We start from the raw sequence: 15,228 nt of genomic DNA, 5'->3' as shown, positions 1-15,228 counted from the left end.
ACAGGCCTATGCAATATGCCTGCCACAGAGGGCTCTTTAGCAGGCAAAGGCAGGACATGGCCTAACACTTGGAGTCTGTGGCTAAAGCCAACTCATACTTAAGGTGCACATTCTTAGTGGGAAGTAAATTGAAATTTGAAGCACCTTAATGAGGAAATTGTGGGTAGGGTCAGCCCTCCCAAACAGATTTTAATGTCCTTCAAAATGTATCTTTTAATTAAGTGGAGGTTCTTGGCATGATGTGGGAGTCACTTGGTGAAATATTTTGGGATGTGTTACAGAGATCCGGCTAGACAGTTAGAGTTGTCCCTTGTCATCTTAAGATGTATGAGCATGAAGAGTGTTAGGCTTTACTGGCACTTTTGCTTCTGAGGCACATTTTCCTAGAAAGACTTGGAACAACCTGTGGTTTACATGATCCTTTTGAGGGAGGATAACCTCTCTCCCAGGGACAGGTTACTGTATGTCAAATTAGGTCTGGGCCTATGTTCAGCATTGCAGAGGAAGTGTGCTTAAAAATAACAATTTATTCACTTGGAAATGGAAAAAAAAAAAAAAGTAGGAAAAGTTGTCAAGGTTTTAAGTTCTAAATAAAGATTGGAAAACTCAGAGGGACCATCATTTATATATAATTTTCGTGGCTTGTTTGTTTTGGTGTTGGGTGGAAAAATATCAGGGCATTTTGTGCCAATAACATAAAATTCTTCCTGTCATCTTTTCTACAAAACCTATTACCTCTTTAGCTTGGAGGAAATATTTGAATGTTTTAGTTTATTTTTCTATCTTTAGTTATTTCTTAATACCCTCCTTGACTTTTCTGAACACAATACTCCCTGTCACTAGCTGTCAAAAGTGATATTTTATGTAGAATGGATTTTCTTTGTATTTCCCTACTTCTCCCTTTTCTCTTGAAGGGCTTTATTTTTAAGCCTTTGCTGTTTTCTTTTCTCTCTTTTAAAAGAGTTGTCCTGCATTTTGTTTTCCCTTCCCCAGTTATGCTCTCTCTTGCCTTCAGTGGGGCTTTAGCCATAATTTTTGGACCATCATCAGCATGCCTGTGACAATTTTATTCCATTTGCTGGTCTCTATGATACTGTCTTTTCTCTTAGTGCTGCAGTAAAAAATCATCAGATAGTTTCAGGGAATGTGACAAAACCTACTAATGAATTGTTGAGTGTTACACTGATCAATATCAAGGATTATTGTGTTTACTATTAAACTTAGAGTCACCATCTGTCTAGCTGCTAGAGATGCTGATTTTAACAGGACATTATGGTACAGCTTGTCAGGCCATTGTACTTAATGTTCAAAATATAATTTTGTGTTTGCAGTTGGCAATCTAAAATGTAAAGATGCCCAGTAAGCTTTTTGCCTTGCTCTTTGTATTGGTGATGCAGGCAGAGGAGCCAGTCCATAAAACCCTTATTAAAGATAGCTGAGGGAGGATATTGGCTTTTTTGAGGTCCTTGTGAGTTACTGTGTAAGAATATTCTTCCTTTCCCTTAGCTCTGTGCAGCTTATGGGCATCATCATTCTTTCTGCACAGTTCAGACAAGAAGCGTATGTCCTTTCAGTCAACAGCTTAAGTCCTTGTCAAAGGTGGAGATTTGGTTTATTTAGTTGGGTGGGCGATTCTTTGTTGGTTTGGTTTTAATAAGGACTTTGGCTGAGCTCTGCAGATGGCTTAGAATGGAGATACATAGCTCAAAACCTAGTTAGTATACTTCAATATTAAGGCTGAGATAAAACCATAGCCCTGTGGAAGTAACAACTGTTATTGAAAAGGTCTTACCTGTTGGGTGAAGTGAGGAGCAGGCATCCATGTTGAAAAGCGAGTAAGTAAATTGCAGACTGAAGTAAAAGGTTCTGGCTTATCACTTCTGATCTCTGATGCACGGACTTGGCTACAGACCTGCATTACCAGCCTTCGTGCCAGGGAGCAACATGACCAGAGACCTTAATCTTCAACATTTCCTGGGTAAAGCTGCATTTGTTCAGCATATTCAGTGATTGTCGAACAGGAGCCCCTCCCTCCCAGCCTGCAGTGAATCAGGACCTGAGGCTGGGAAGAGCAACAAGGCTACAGAGCCAGCTATGGCAGTGCCTACCACCATGCCATGGAGTATCTTTTCCAAGAAGCTGCTGGTCACTCATGGTTAAGGGAGCTGTTTTTTAAGGCAGGTCAAAGTTTTTTCTCAGAGGAGAACTGATAAAGCCCAATGAGAAAATAGACAAAACAATACTGTTTGTGTTTAATTACTTTTCTGCTTATGGATTATACTGATTTATTTAAGATTAGGTGCTGGTCCCTACTTCATAACTCTAAAATATAACTGAAATGGTATCTTGGAGTGCATTAAGAGGAGTGTCTCCAGCGGATCAAGGAAGGTTCTCCCCCTCCTCTACTCAGCCCTGGTGAGACCTCACTTGGAGTATTGTGTCCAGTTCTGGGCTCCCCAGTTCAAGAGGGACGGGGATCTACTTGAGAGAGTCCAACAGAGGGCTATGAGGATGATTAAGGGACTGGAACACCTGCCTTATGAGGGAAGTCTGAGAGACCTGGAGCTTTTCAGTCTAGAAAGGAGAAGGCTGATAGGGAGTCTATGTATGTATGGTTCAGTCTATTGAAGGGAACCCATTTGTACCTATCAGTTCTATTAGCAGTCATTTAAAAACGCGTCAGAACAAATTAATATAATTGAGATTAAAAATTACTTTGTGGGGATGTAAATCTTAGCAACAAGATAAGCCAGACTTTTCTAGCGAATGATAAAAGGTCTTTTAATTTTAGAGAATATCTTAAACGTTACATGTTAATAGTCATTACCATCCTTCCAACAGCCACACTGTATTAATAGTGTACCTGACATAATGTAGGTGCTGTTGAAATACATGAACCTTGAACACAGTTTCATGAAGGATTTGGATTTTAAATTTCCTTTAGGTAACTGAAATGCAGAAGTAGTCAGGTTCTTTTAGGAAGCTTTTGTTTTTCCTTTTGCTTTCCTTGAAGTAATTGGAACATTTTTGTTTCTAAATTGACTTAAATGTTTGGCTTGGGCCTGTGATGGTGGGTTAGACAAGCAAGAAGAGGGGCCCCAGCTTCTATTTCTGAACACTGGGCTGTTATAGGAAGAAAACTTTACTTGTCCTTAATGATTTAGAGCTTTTTCATAAAAGATTTATCAACTATAATCTAGACTATTAGAAGCAGTAGGAGCCCTGTTATCCATGTTAGCATGGACACATTAAATTAAGCTTGTTTCTGTTCTTCCTTAGCTGTCTTCAATTATCTGTGCTCCATTTTGGCCTACACTTTATTATGGAAACTTTTTTCTTTCATGGGCTCATAGGGAGCCCGTGATCCATCATATTTCTTTTTGGTGTGCCATATTAGGTCTCTTGAAAACTTTTGCAGTCCTCAGTAGTAATTTATAAAAGCAAAAAGATTTTTGCCTGTTGTGGCAAATGATTTGGTGTGTCACAAAGATTTATCATCAGCATCCTAAAATAAAGAAGATATTTTGTAATCATGGCAATGTGGCACTCAAAGACAGGGAGTCATCTGTTTCCTTTTAACAGTTGGTTGAGTACAGAAGAGTGAGGCTTCAAGAAATGGAGTCTGGCTAGATTAATATTCCAGTATGTTATTTTGGTCTAAGTTTTGGAAACCTAGAAGTTTAGTTAGCTTGGCAATTGAATCTGCAGATCCTGGTCTAAGGAGTGTTAACCCTTGTATCTTTCTTTTCAAAAACTCACCTGTTTTTTTATGTGTCAAAGAACCAACTAGAGAGCTGTTAATATTTGTGAAAGCAATATATTATTTCTGACACAGTGATGGAGCCCTGTTTTGAATGAAATTATCAGATCCTGACATACTTCTTGTCTTTGAAAACATCAGCTCAGCCAAAGTGTTAAGGAACATCAGGCTCTCACCATTTAGACATTTATATTAATACTGGTTTTAGAGATGAATTAACAAAACAAGATGAGGTTACTCACTAAGTAAATATCTAACACTTATAAAATTGTAAATGCCAAAAAATACAGTAAAATTTTCTGTCCTAATTTAGTATATCAAAGAAAATAATTACTTTGTTAAAGTGAGTGATGTCAAATATTTGTATCTAATATTTCAGTGCAGAGGTCAGTTAGCTTGGCTCTTTCTTTTTAAATTCAGCCATATTAATGTAACATATTTTAAGTCAATGCTGATGGATGCATGGTGTTTGTTATCATGTGCAGTTGAGTAGTTTATGTAAAGTGTTTTGGAGTCATCTAAATACCGACAGAGGCAAAACTGTTTCCTGGGTATGGAACTGTTTCTGTATACAGCTACAGATACATATATTTGAATCTGCTTATCTGATTCCAGAATAGAATAAGTGATGGATTAAATTGAGAGTATCTTTCTTTGGGTAAGGCAGTCACAGCCAATGTACTTGAACTGCCATGTGTACTCCTTTGTTGTCTAAATACTGGTTTTTAAGCACTTATAAAATATTCTAAATTACAATGCAACCAGTCAGAGTTGAGATTATGCTGGTTGCTACATGTTCCTAGGAAGTGTAAATGCAGAAAAAAAACCCCAATCCCATTATGTTTAAGAAGCGTTTTAAACCAGTGAGAATTATAAATTCTCAGCACCATCCTGGATTTCGGTCTTTTGACAGGGAAATCTCCTGGGCAGGCAGCACCTTTGATGATTAATTTATTTATGCTCTTTCTCTAGTCAGTCAGTACACACTGGAAAGATACTGGTCTTTTTGGAAAAAAGAGAAAGAGTATAGCTTATAAACACAGGAATATGCACACATACACACATTTGATTTGTCAGTTTGCAAGTTAAGGTTTTCATTTTATATAAAAGCATATGTTGAATGTACTAAGATATTTTAGTAACATATAATCTGTATAAAAATTCTGCAGGAGTAAAACTAGATCCAGTTATCTTCCTATCATTTTTATTTTTTTTTTAACTTAGTGGAAAAGGTTAATGTTGCAGCATGTCCAGGGGGTCAGCAGGTGAAGGTTGGAAGCTTAATTCCACGTTCAAGAGACCTTAATGAAAAAAAACTTTCCACAGAATGTAGTAGTTTGACATAACCTCACAGTTTAAAATGAGACATAGGGTGAGAAACTGTTTCTGTATCCAGCGTTACTTTTAGTCTTAGTTTAGTTTTCACTTAAATGGTAGGGCGGCAGTTGCCTGTGTCTTTACTGAAAAATAAAAATACTAGAAATAATCTCAGCAGGGAAATTTACTTGTGGTGTTGTTTTGTATTTTTATTGCATGCTGGGCATGGATCAAGTCATTGTGAATTTGGGGGTGTTGTAATTCAGAGTACTTCAGTCCCCAGTCCTTAATCTACCCAATGCTAGTGACCATCATCCCAGATGTGACTAATCCCTGCCAGTCCATTAAGTAGATAAATGTGGGAATAGTAAGTGCATATTTCTGAAAATAATGCTATTTTTGTAAGTAACGTTGTCACTTTTCATTGTCACTGTTAAATCCAAGGGTTAGCACTCTTTAGAGAAGCTATTTAAGTGTATTTATAGAGACTTGGCCTCAGTGCTCTGGATGGAGCCGTGTTCTGGGAGCAGGGCACTACGATCCCCTGGCTCACAGGGCTTGGAGGTGACTGGCTCCTGGGGCCAGGGGAGGAAGGAGGAGTCACTTCCACCACTGCCTCCTCTCCTCTTCCTCACGTTCAAGAAGCAGACCATTAAATTTTGTAATCATGAGTGAAAAACAGGATTTTGTAGGTGTGACAACAGAAAGTACAGGGAAAATGAGAGTGGGAAAGAGACGAAACTGAGAAAAAGTCAATAAAAATGCATATTAAATGTTTAGCAAAAATAAATACAGAGATACGCTATTCTTGGTGAGTCAAATGTGGTGGTTTTGTGAGAATACGGAGCTTTTAATAGAGCTAGGCTTAGTGATGCTTCTTTACAGTGGGAAGGTGGGGCAGGTGTGTTGGGACATGAGAGCAGCTGTCCCAATTAGAAGTCAAAAACACTGCAAAGAGGGAAACAAGGTGTTCTAAGTGCTGTTACTCCTGAGCAAGAAGTTGAGCTTATAGCTTCCCAAGGGCTTTTGTCTTAAGCTCTGGGTTTGTTTACCGTTTAAGTGTCCTTCTACCAGCATAGTAAACATGATGCTAAACCATGTGGGTGTGATGTGTATAGCAGGGCATGGGGAGCCGTGGGGCGATGTGGGCTGGGCTGGGCTGGGCTGGGCTGGGCAGGAGGGTGGGTGCAGGGCCTTCTCCAAGGGAAGGGGAGGCCTGAGCTGTGCTAACAAGAGGTCTGTGTGTTGGGGAGCTGGGCAAAGCTGTGCTCCTAGATTGCTTGCAGTGAATAAACGTGCTGAGAAAAAGTGCAGCTGTGCTTTTTTAAAATGCACTGCAGGAGATTTCAGCAGCCTGGTGATATATCGTGCATTGATGTTGAAAAGATAAACACATTTGGAGAGCACAGGAAGGCCTTGTGTTTTTATGTTAGCAGAATGCTTCCTAATGAATAAGAACGTGCTGCTGGCTTCACAGAGCCATATGGCAGCTTTTCTAATTTTAGTTCGGTGCAGATGCATAATTCTCCCTTGTTTTACCTCCTAAAACCTTCCTGAGATGTTGCATAGTTTTTCCTGTAAGACTTGATCTATAGTTTCTGGGGGAAAAATGTATTCAAGAGTCTAATAGCTTCTTTGCTGTGGACAGATGTACGCTGTATGATGAAAGAGCAACCTCACTACATAATCACTTCCCTAAAATAGTAGCTAACTTTATTCACAGGGATGGGATAAGCCGGTCTTAAAATTGATGACTGAAATAGTTACTGTTTCTTAGGCACCAGTCATTTGAAAAATTACTTGCTTTCAGGGAGGAAAAACAACTTGTGTCAAGGCAGTGGGTAAGAAACGTGCATGTGGATATCAAGTTCCATGTGAGCCACAGATCGTAGAGCTTTGAATTACACAGCTACAAGGCAGAGCTGCTTTCCCTGTGGTTAACCAAGCATCAAAATAACTTACACATTCTTCACTCCTTCGCTTCATCATGTGTGGTGATCCAAAACTACTCATGTTACCAGATATAAGCTTTCTTTTTTTGTTGCTTTGTTTTGGTTTGGCTTTTTCTGTTTTTCATTCAAGTCGTTACATTAGAAGGCACTTTTTGCATAGCCCTATTCATGTTAAAAACCTGTTGTCCATTACCACAGTCAATATCATTACTCAGCAAAAGTCATACACAGATGTTATTAAATCTAATACTGGAAACTGTAATGTCAACTAAAATTTAGCTGTTTGCTAAGTATACTTTCTATTATACATTAGCATTAGGTTTTTATACTGTATCTACCCTTATATTTCACCTACTTTTACTGTTTCCTTGGTTGTTTACATTTTATTTTTGCACAGCGATTCAGGAGAGATCAGAAGGATCACACAGGATATACTTTCTCACAAATATGAATGAGGCAAGAAGTAGTTGGCTAATGAATACAAAAACATTGAGAAGATAAGTTGTTTTCAAGATAATGGCAGTGTAAAGTTTAATTGCATGTTTAAACATTATATAGCATTTACAATTACTTTGAAGCAATGTTGCTGCTGTTACAAGGATCTTTCTTGATTCATGTGATATTTCTAATGTACAGAGTTGAGCTATTTAGTATCCCTTGTAATAGATCTCTTTCCTTATATTTTTTATCTGTTATTTTGTAAATGAGGGTGTATGATTTGAGATGGCTGTGGCATTAGAGTAGCAGTTCCAGAAAATTATGAATAGGAATTATATGGGGCACCTGAGAAACCCTGTTTTAAACAGTATTGGATAATAAATTTGATTCTGCCTGTTACAGGTTTTTTTCTCTGTATCTCTTCTCAGCAGTTTGGAGAACACAGGTGCTGCCCTGTCTAGGGTTTTGCCAGTGTCTCTTTTTTTCTCCTCATTCCATGAAGAATCCTAAATGTTTCTCCTATGAAAAACAAACTAAGTATGTGTTGATGCAAACTGTTTCTTTCAGATGATGCTTCATCTTTTTGCAGTCCCTCCAAAATTTATGGTTTTGTTCTTTACTTCGAACGTGCATTTTGGTTTTGCAGAGAGCATCAAGGAGGATATGTTTCTGTAGCTGGTTTCTTTAAGGAAGTTGGTGTAGAGCTTGAATACAAAGAGAGCTTTTTGGGTGGTTCCGGTGGTCCTCCTTGACCACCTGTAGGAAGAGGAAGTTTGAAACACAGTCAAGAGAAGGTGATGCCCGTCAGTAGCACTTCTGAGTCTGCTGTCAGAAATCCAGAGGGAACCGACATAGCTTGAGTTAGGAGGACTGAAAACAAGAAGGCTTCCTAAGTTAAAAAGTAGCAGGAGACTTCAAACTATTGCTTTTGGCTTCTCTTTCTCTGACTTAGAAATTTCTGTTAAGCTACTGTGATTTCACAAAGGTTTGCATTCAGAATCTGGAATGAGCTTCAAATAAAGCTTGAGGCTTTCTCACTGATAAATTTGTCAGAAAATATTTTGAGGGCTTTTTTTCCTTCTTTCTTCGCTGTGTTAATGTAGAAAAGTAAACATAGTTTATGATCACTAGGAACATGCCAAATTGAAAATATTAATATGTATTTTAGTATACTACTGTGTATATAGTTGTAAACATATCCACAGTTTAAAGTCTAAATTTACACACACACACAACTAAAATGCTACATAATTACATATATATAGTCTTCGTAGTATCTCTCTCAGGAGTGCTTCTATTTTATTTAAATTTTTTCCTCTCTCTAGGCTAAACTCTTAATTGAGCAGAGCTAATAATTATTTCATGTGCATGAAGTTTATTCTGCTGTAATTTAGATAAAATATGCTTGATCCCTGGTAGTCGTATTCAAAAGAACGGGACTGGTTTCTAATTCAATGCTCCCTCTCCAGTGCAGAATTCCTGGTGTGGAGATGAAGCCATGGAAAGCCCCTTTCCACTCTGCTCACTTCCCCTGCCGGCACAAGGCTGTATTTCTCTTTCCACACTAAACCTCCCCTCTTAGCCTCTGTGCCTGTAGGATGCCTGGTAAGGCCTCCCTGGTGTTTTACATTGAACAGGGGCATCACTGTTCTAGGAGGCAGCATCACTGGAAGGTGCAAGATCAGGGAACGAGCTCCTGCTCTCCCTGCTGGTGCCCACAGTGGAAAAATCAAACATCTGTGGTTATAGTCACAGGATAATACAGGCAGTTCCCATGGGGCTGGAAAAAAGGCTTCTGAGAGACTTTGCAAGGTTGGGCCTCTGCAGCTATTTTCCTAACCCCTAACATTCAAAAATTATTAATCCAGTGTAGAGATAATAAATTCTGTCTGCTTTTGATTTGTTTGTAGGGCCCCCAGTGAACCTAAAAAAAAGATAGAAGTAAAAAAAGGAAAAGTAAACTTCATATTTTTGCTCCACTACTTAACGCCAGAAGCTGGAACTGTTAAAAAAGCCCCAAAATTACCAACTTGTCATAAATGTACAAGTGTTATCAGCACTAGAAATTTGTGAATCAGATGCTGTTTTTTTCCTACCTTCCTGCAACAAATTTTTGTTCTCAATTAGCCCTGCATGCTGTATTGCTGAAGAAAAAATTTGCATTTCAAGACGTTCCCCATGCCTCTCTTTCAGGATGACACTGCTGACAGGGTTTGCACTTGCTTTTCCTGTATGTGCTGATAGAATCCTCATGAGGGGCTTTGTAGTTTGTAGTCAAAAATGGATAATTTAGTGCACAGCTTAACATTATCAGTAGCTGCAGTTCATAGCATCTATGTAAATTACTGCTGGTCCTGCTCAGAGGGTATCTGAGGCCATGGTTTCCTCTACAATGAAGCTTAAATAGACGTGTAGGGAACTGTGGCCTGAATGTGTAGCCTCATCTAAGCTTACCAGCCACTTAACTTCTTACACAATGAGGTTACAGATCAAATTATGAAGTCCATAATTTTGGAGTACTTATGATTTATAAAGGTTCTTGGAATGTATGTCCAAACATCATGACCAAACACAACTGTATGTTGTCACCTTCATTGGGGGAGGCAGATAGGCAATGTTTGTGTCTAAGAAGCATTGTTATATTTTCTCCATTTGTTAGGCTTTTTCTTTGAGCAAACACTGTGTTTATTGATCCCACAAAGGTGTTGGCCTGCTGTGGAAAAGGGTCTCTAAGGGAAAGGAAAGTTGAGAGGTCAAATGGTTGCGAGATACAGCTGATGATGGAGCAGAAGCATTCGGGAATCAAAATGGAGAAATGAGGAGCCAGAGGGGAAAACAGCCACTGTAAGGGACTAGATGTGAGGCTTGAGAGATCCTTCATCTGACCTGGTATCACAGCTTCTATGTTGATTACAGTAATTAAAAACTTTCTACATTTTCTTTGCATAATACCTTTGTGTGCACAAAAGAGAACAGTGGTTTTAATAGCTAACTTTTTGTTGGTTTGTATAAACTCTGTGGTTGTAAGGAGAGAAATCTTCAACAAATATTTTGTATTGTTTGAAGAATTATCAGTAAGTGTAGTCTTCATAAATCAGTGAAATCTGGAAATACTAGGTAGTGGAAATGCTTGCACACCGTTACTGTCCCTGCATGCAGCCCCTCCATTTCTAGCCCACAGAGGATAATCTCGTGTTCTCCAGTACTTGAGATGGTATCATGGCTGAAGCAGTGAGAGGATGAAAGCAGCAAGCTGTATATCCATTATACTGTTTTGCAGTGTGAAACCAGGGATCACTTTATGTTACCGGGAACAGATGGGTAACAAATATCATCTCTGACTTTATTAAAAGCTCAACCCTATTTTTAGAATCTTTTTCAAATTCTTTCACAATTTTTAGAACATGTTTTCAGCGTTGTATCATCTTATGGTGCCAGCTCTGCTCTATTGCAAGTATGGGAGGGATTGTTCAGGGCTTTTTCTGTTACACCTAAATTCTGCTTTTTGGCAACAGTAAAGAAAAAAAGTAAAGAAAATCCCATTGCAGTCTTTGGTCCAAACCAGAAATATTAATTTTGTATCCTGGTGAGTTTAAGAGGCAGAGGAAGTGTTAATATTTACTTCTGGCATATTTATTTCTATTGAGTTATGCTAATCCAGGTGATATAAATTTATTCCATCAGTTGCAACAGTCCATCTTCAAAACAGTTTTGTTTCATCATTATTCATAGAATCATTACGGTTGGAAGAGACCTTAAAGATCATCAAGTTCCAACCCCCCTGCCATGAGCAAGGAACCCCACCACTAGACCAGGTCATAATGGTCTTATATTGTGTATGAACACACCCTAAGAAGACAGCTCAGATTTTCATTACTCATTTTTTATGAAAGCAAGAAACCACAGAAATCTAGGGTGAGACACCCCGAGTGACCAAAGCCTTATTGCCAGCAGGTGATCTCTGACAGGACAACACTCGGGGGCTCTGAGAAGCAGCTTCTTTACTATATGTCTAAGCAGCACCTGTTCACGCTGAGCTTAAAACCTTTGCCAAGGAAAGAATTCAGAGGAGCTTTGTCTACAGTATTTCAGATCTGCAGATTGTGGGAAATACTGTGTATTTGCATGCGTTTTAATTTGTGCGACCAGTGCTTTAATTTTCACTAAGCGTGATTTTCTGAAGTCCCTTTGATCCACCTGCACATGGTATTTTCAGTAATTCCAACAGTGAATATTCTTCTGGTTTAGTGTTGTAGAATTCTTGTTATCATCATTTCAGTGTGCTTTTTTGTTTATTAAAATAATCTATTGCTTAATATTAACATTTAAAAAACCTTTAATGATTTTTAGTATTCTAGACTGCAATATAGCCCTTGCTTTTTCCTAATTGCTTGCAAATCAATAAAAGAAAGTTTTGAGTATAGAACTAGCAACAGAAAATGAAGTGTTCCATTAAATTATAATGTAGAATATGTATTTTGTATAGTGTTTTGATTACTTTTGTTGCTTAACACCATTAAACACCAATATCATTCTTGGAATATAAAAATTAATACAGTCCATTACTTAATAGGAATTACAAACCCTCTTGATTTGGAAGTTTCAGTGTGTATGAATATCCCTTATGTTTGGAGTTTATGATTTGTGAGACTGTATATAATGTAATAGCTGGCATTATGCTTCAGGAACCTTAAATCGGTATTTTTTTTGCCTGTAGTTTTCAAATACAGCACTTGAAAATGTATGTAGTTTTAATAACATATTGGTAAATAAGGCAGTATAAAAATAATGTGATAGTAAAAATGTGGGTGGAGGCATGGGAACAGAAATGACACTGCTGTTTCTCAGTACTGAAACAGTAGATTGTGGCCTGATGTTTTTCCTTCTAAATATAGCGATCGTGGAAAAGTTGTGCAGCTGTGGGCTTTGCATACACGTTTAGATCTGTCTTTTGATACACCTTTTGATGCTGCCTTTTGCTCACTGCACCTCCATAAGGAGCAGTTCTCTTTGCCCAGAGTTACATTTTATAATTTAGTAAAATGTCTAGCAAAGTAACAGCAGAAATTATTTCATTTGTGTCTTAAAATTTCAAAACTATATATAATAGTTATGCTTATGTGAAGTCATTATTTAATCTCATTTTCAGAATTGTTGCACTGTAACAGTTTCATAGCTGGACTAAATACTTGGTGAGTTCTTACTGTATCACTTAGAGAGCACTACTCTGTCATTTAATACGTAGTTTTCTGTATTGCAGAAAAAGCAGCAGCAGCTAACGAAGATGAAGTGCAAAAAGCAGATGTATCATCGACAGGTCAGAGTGTCATTGACAAGGATGCACTTGGACCAATGATGCTTGAGGTGAAGAGCACAAAATTCCTTTATTTAAGCCAGTTCTACTCCCCTAGGATGAAGAGCAGTGTAATTAAATGAAAGAGTGCAGTTAGAGCCTGCAGTAAAAGAATGGTCAAGAGAGACAAGCCATTCTGGCTGCTTAGGATTATGTAATTTAAGAGCAGGCAGCATGTTTTTGTTGATTCCAGAGGTAAAACTTGGGATGGGGAAAAGCAGAGAAAGGGATTATTCAGCTGCTCTGTGAGGCAGACAAATTGAGGGGCTTAAATGGGGTCTTGGGTATCTGCATGTGCATGTTTTATTTGTTATAAACAGTGATAGATTCGTAAGGCCTATTGTACCTAAACATTGACTTGCACATATCGTAGTATACACCTGAGTAGTACTTCCTCTAAAATGGCATGCCATCACTATGCTGTTTTAATGGTTTTTCATTTAACCACTTGAAGCATGAATCTTCCCTCTATAATAGGAAAGTAATCTAGGAGAGCTTTTCAAGCTGTCTATTTCAGTTTGTTCAGTTACAATTTCTGTCTGATTTTAGCTGTTCTTTTGATATCCCAAAAGGCTCCATGGTTAAAACCTAGCTTCTACATGTATTAATAGTGATGTTGGGTAGGTGTGTTATATGAGATCCTAATGTGATACTGTACTGTCCTTTGGCACTACTGCTTTATCTGCTTAAGCTTGCTTGCAAAGTGTGTATTCCTGTTCTGACTGTGGTCTTTTTCTATAAGGAGGAATAAATGTTGCTTTACATAAAACAAAATACATACTCTGAATCAAGTTAAAGGAACCAAGTTTGGCAGAAACATAATTATTCTGTCATTTCTGAAAGTTGCAGGAGCAAGATGAATGTTATAACAGGTTTAAGTATTTGCATTATTTTTCATTTTTTGTTAGAGGAAACCAGTTTCAAAATAAATGTACAAAATAAAGACTCCAGAAGCACAGTACAAAACCAGGAAGACTAGGCAAGTTGGAGTGAAAGCATTCTTTGAAAAGCAGAGGCAACAAATAAATTGATTTGATATTTATTATATGCGCTCTCTGAATTGAATATTTTTTTTTTTTTGCTATCGAACAAGGTTAAACATCCTTCTCTTACATGCTGTCTTAATTTTTTTTTTGCCTTTCTATTGATTTAATTGTAAGGACCTGTTTTAATCACAAGGAAAATAAGAAGATGCTTTTTCTTTTCCTGGCTTATCTTGCATGATTGGCTATTGGAGCAAACATGACATGTGAAATTACCCGTCTGTTCTGTTATTGTATTTAATTTAGTTTTCCTTCACAGTAAAACGATTGCATATTAAAAATGAAAGATTGTGGAACTAAATTAATAAATGGTGGTCCTTTTGTACCAAGAAACTTGAAAGAACCAAAAGCTGCTACATGTTTGCTGTGAAAATACTATAGATACCTTTTTTGTGTCTTTATCTCCTTAAGGAAATGCAATTAAGTTATTTCATACTTACAGAACCCCTGTATACAACCTCTTCAAAAGCCTACCCTTTTCCATTGCCAAACAGTAATAATCATGGTGGCAATGCTGATGAATAGTCTGTTAGTTGATTTGGTTTAGAAATGTAATTGTCTCATTTTATTCAAGAATAAAACTGAAGAATCCTCCAAATAATGAGCATTTCCAGCTGAAGACAGTGAGTAAAATTCATCATGCAGCTGCCTCTGAGGAGTATTTTAACATATTTCATGGTAAAGCAGAAAGTAGGAAGAGGGAGCGAAAAAGTAGTGGAGAGAGCTGACAACAGCTCAAAGAACACAACTGTATTTTCCATTCCAGTGTATCATCTAAAATAATATCTGTTCTCTTACCTTCTTTTCCAGCATGTTATACATTATTTGTTCCCCCATTGTCCAAATAGCTCTGAAGAAAAGTGTGCTGGCCTTCATTACTGTTGCAGGTGTTTGCTGTGGTAGCATACCTCTGGGGACAGAATTGAGAAATTACTGCAGGAGTGGGAGGTTTCTAAAAGATTTCCGTGACTTGGTGCATTAACTGGCTCAAAAGCCTGCTGCTGCTTACTTGAGACATTATTTTATTAATAAAATACAAAGAAATGGGAAACTGGCAGACCCTGTGTTTAGGCTCAGATGACCACTTTTGTGGTCAACCCAAGAAGCATCTGTGAGGAAAAAGAGCACAGAGCACTTCCTTGCCAAAGAACTTGCTGTAGTAGGAGATAGTAGGGAAAACTGAAGATTACTGTGGGATGCCAGTAACTCTTGTAATCTCTTGCTTGCCATCTCTACCTTTGAATGTTGTCTTCTGAAGATGTGGCTTTGGCTTTGCAATCCATTTGCATCAATGTAAGCATGGACTGCTGCCACACAGAATGGTCCCACCAATCCCACACCTTTCTGCCAGCTCTAGACGCTGTG

The 15,228-nt window shown here is 38.0% G+C and overlaps 1 protein-coding gene across 6 annotated transcripts in view; it reads left to right on the top strand.

Annotated features, from left to right (window-relative positions):
* NCOA2 (nuclear receptor coactivator 2) overlaps window positions 1-15,228 on the top strand; it is a 190,143-nt gene that overhangs the window by 124,394 nt on the left and 50,521 nt on the right. For all 6 annotated transcript variants that reach the window (XR_007888563.1, XM_051610141.1, XM_051610142.1 and 3 more), the window contains one exon: window positions 12,728-12,831. Coding sequence is in view for 5 of the 6 variants with exons in the window: in XM_051610141.1 (XP_051466101.1) it covers window positions 12,728-12,831 (104 nt within the window). In the remaining variant the exon portion in view is untranslated. The remainder of the gene's footprint in view (window positions 1-12,727; window positions 12,832-15,228) is intronic.

The sequence above is a fragment of the Apus apus genome, chromosome 2, assembly GCF_020740795.1.
Source record: "Apus apus isolate bApuApu2 chromosome 2, bApuApu2.pri.cur, whole genome shotgun sequence".
Classification (NCBI taxonomy): domain Eukaryota; kingdom Metazoa; phylum Chordata; class Aves; order Apodiformes; family Apodidae; genus Apus; species Apus apus.
This window is presented reverse-complemented; position numbering and strand designations above follow the sequence as displayed.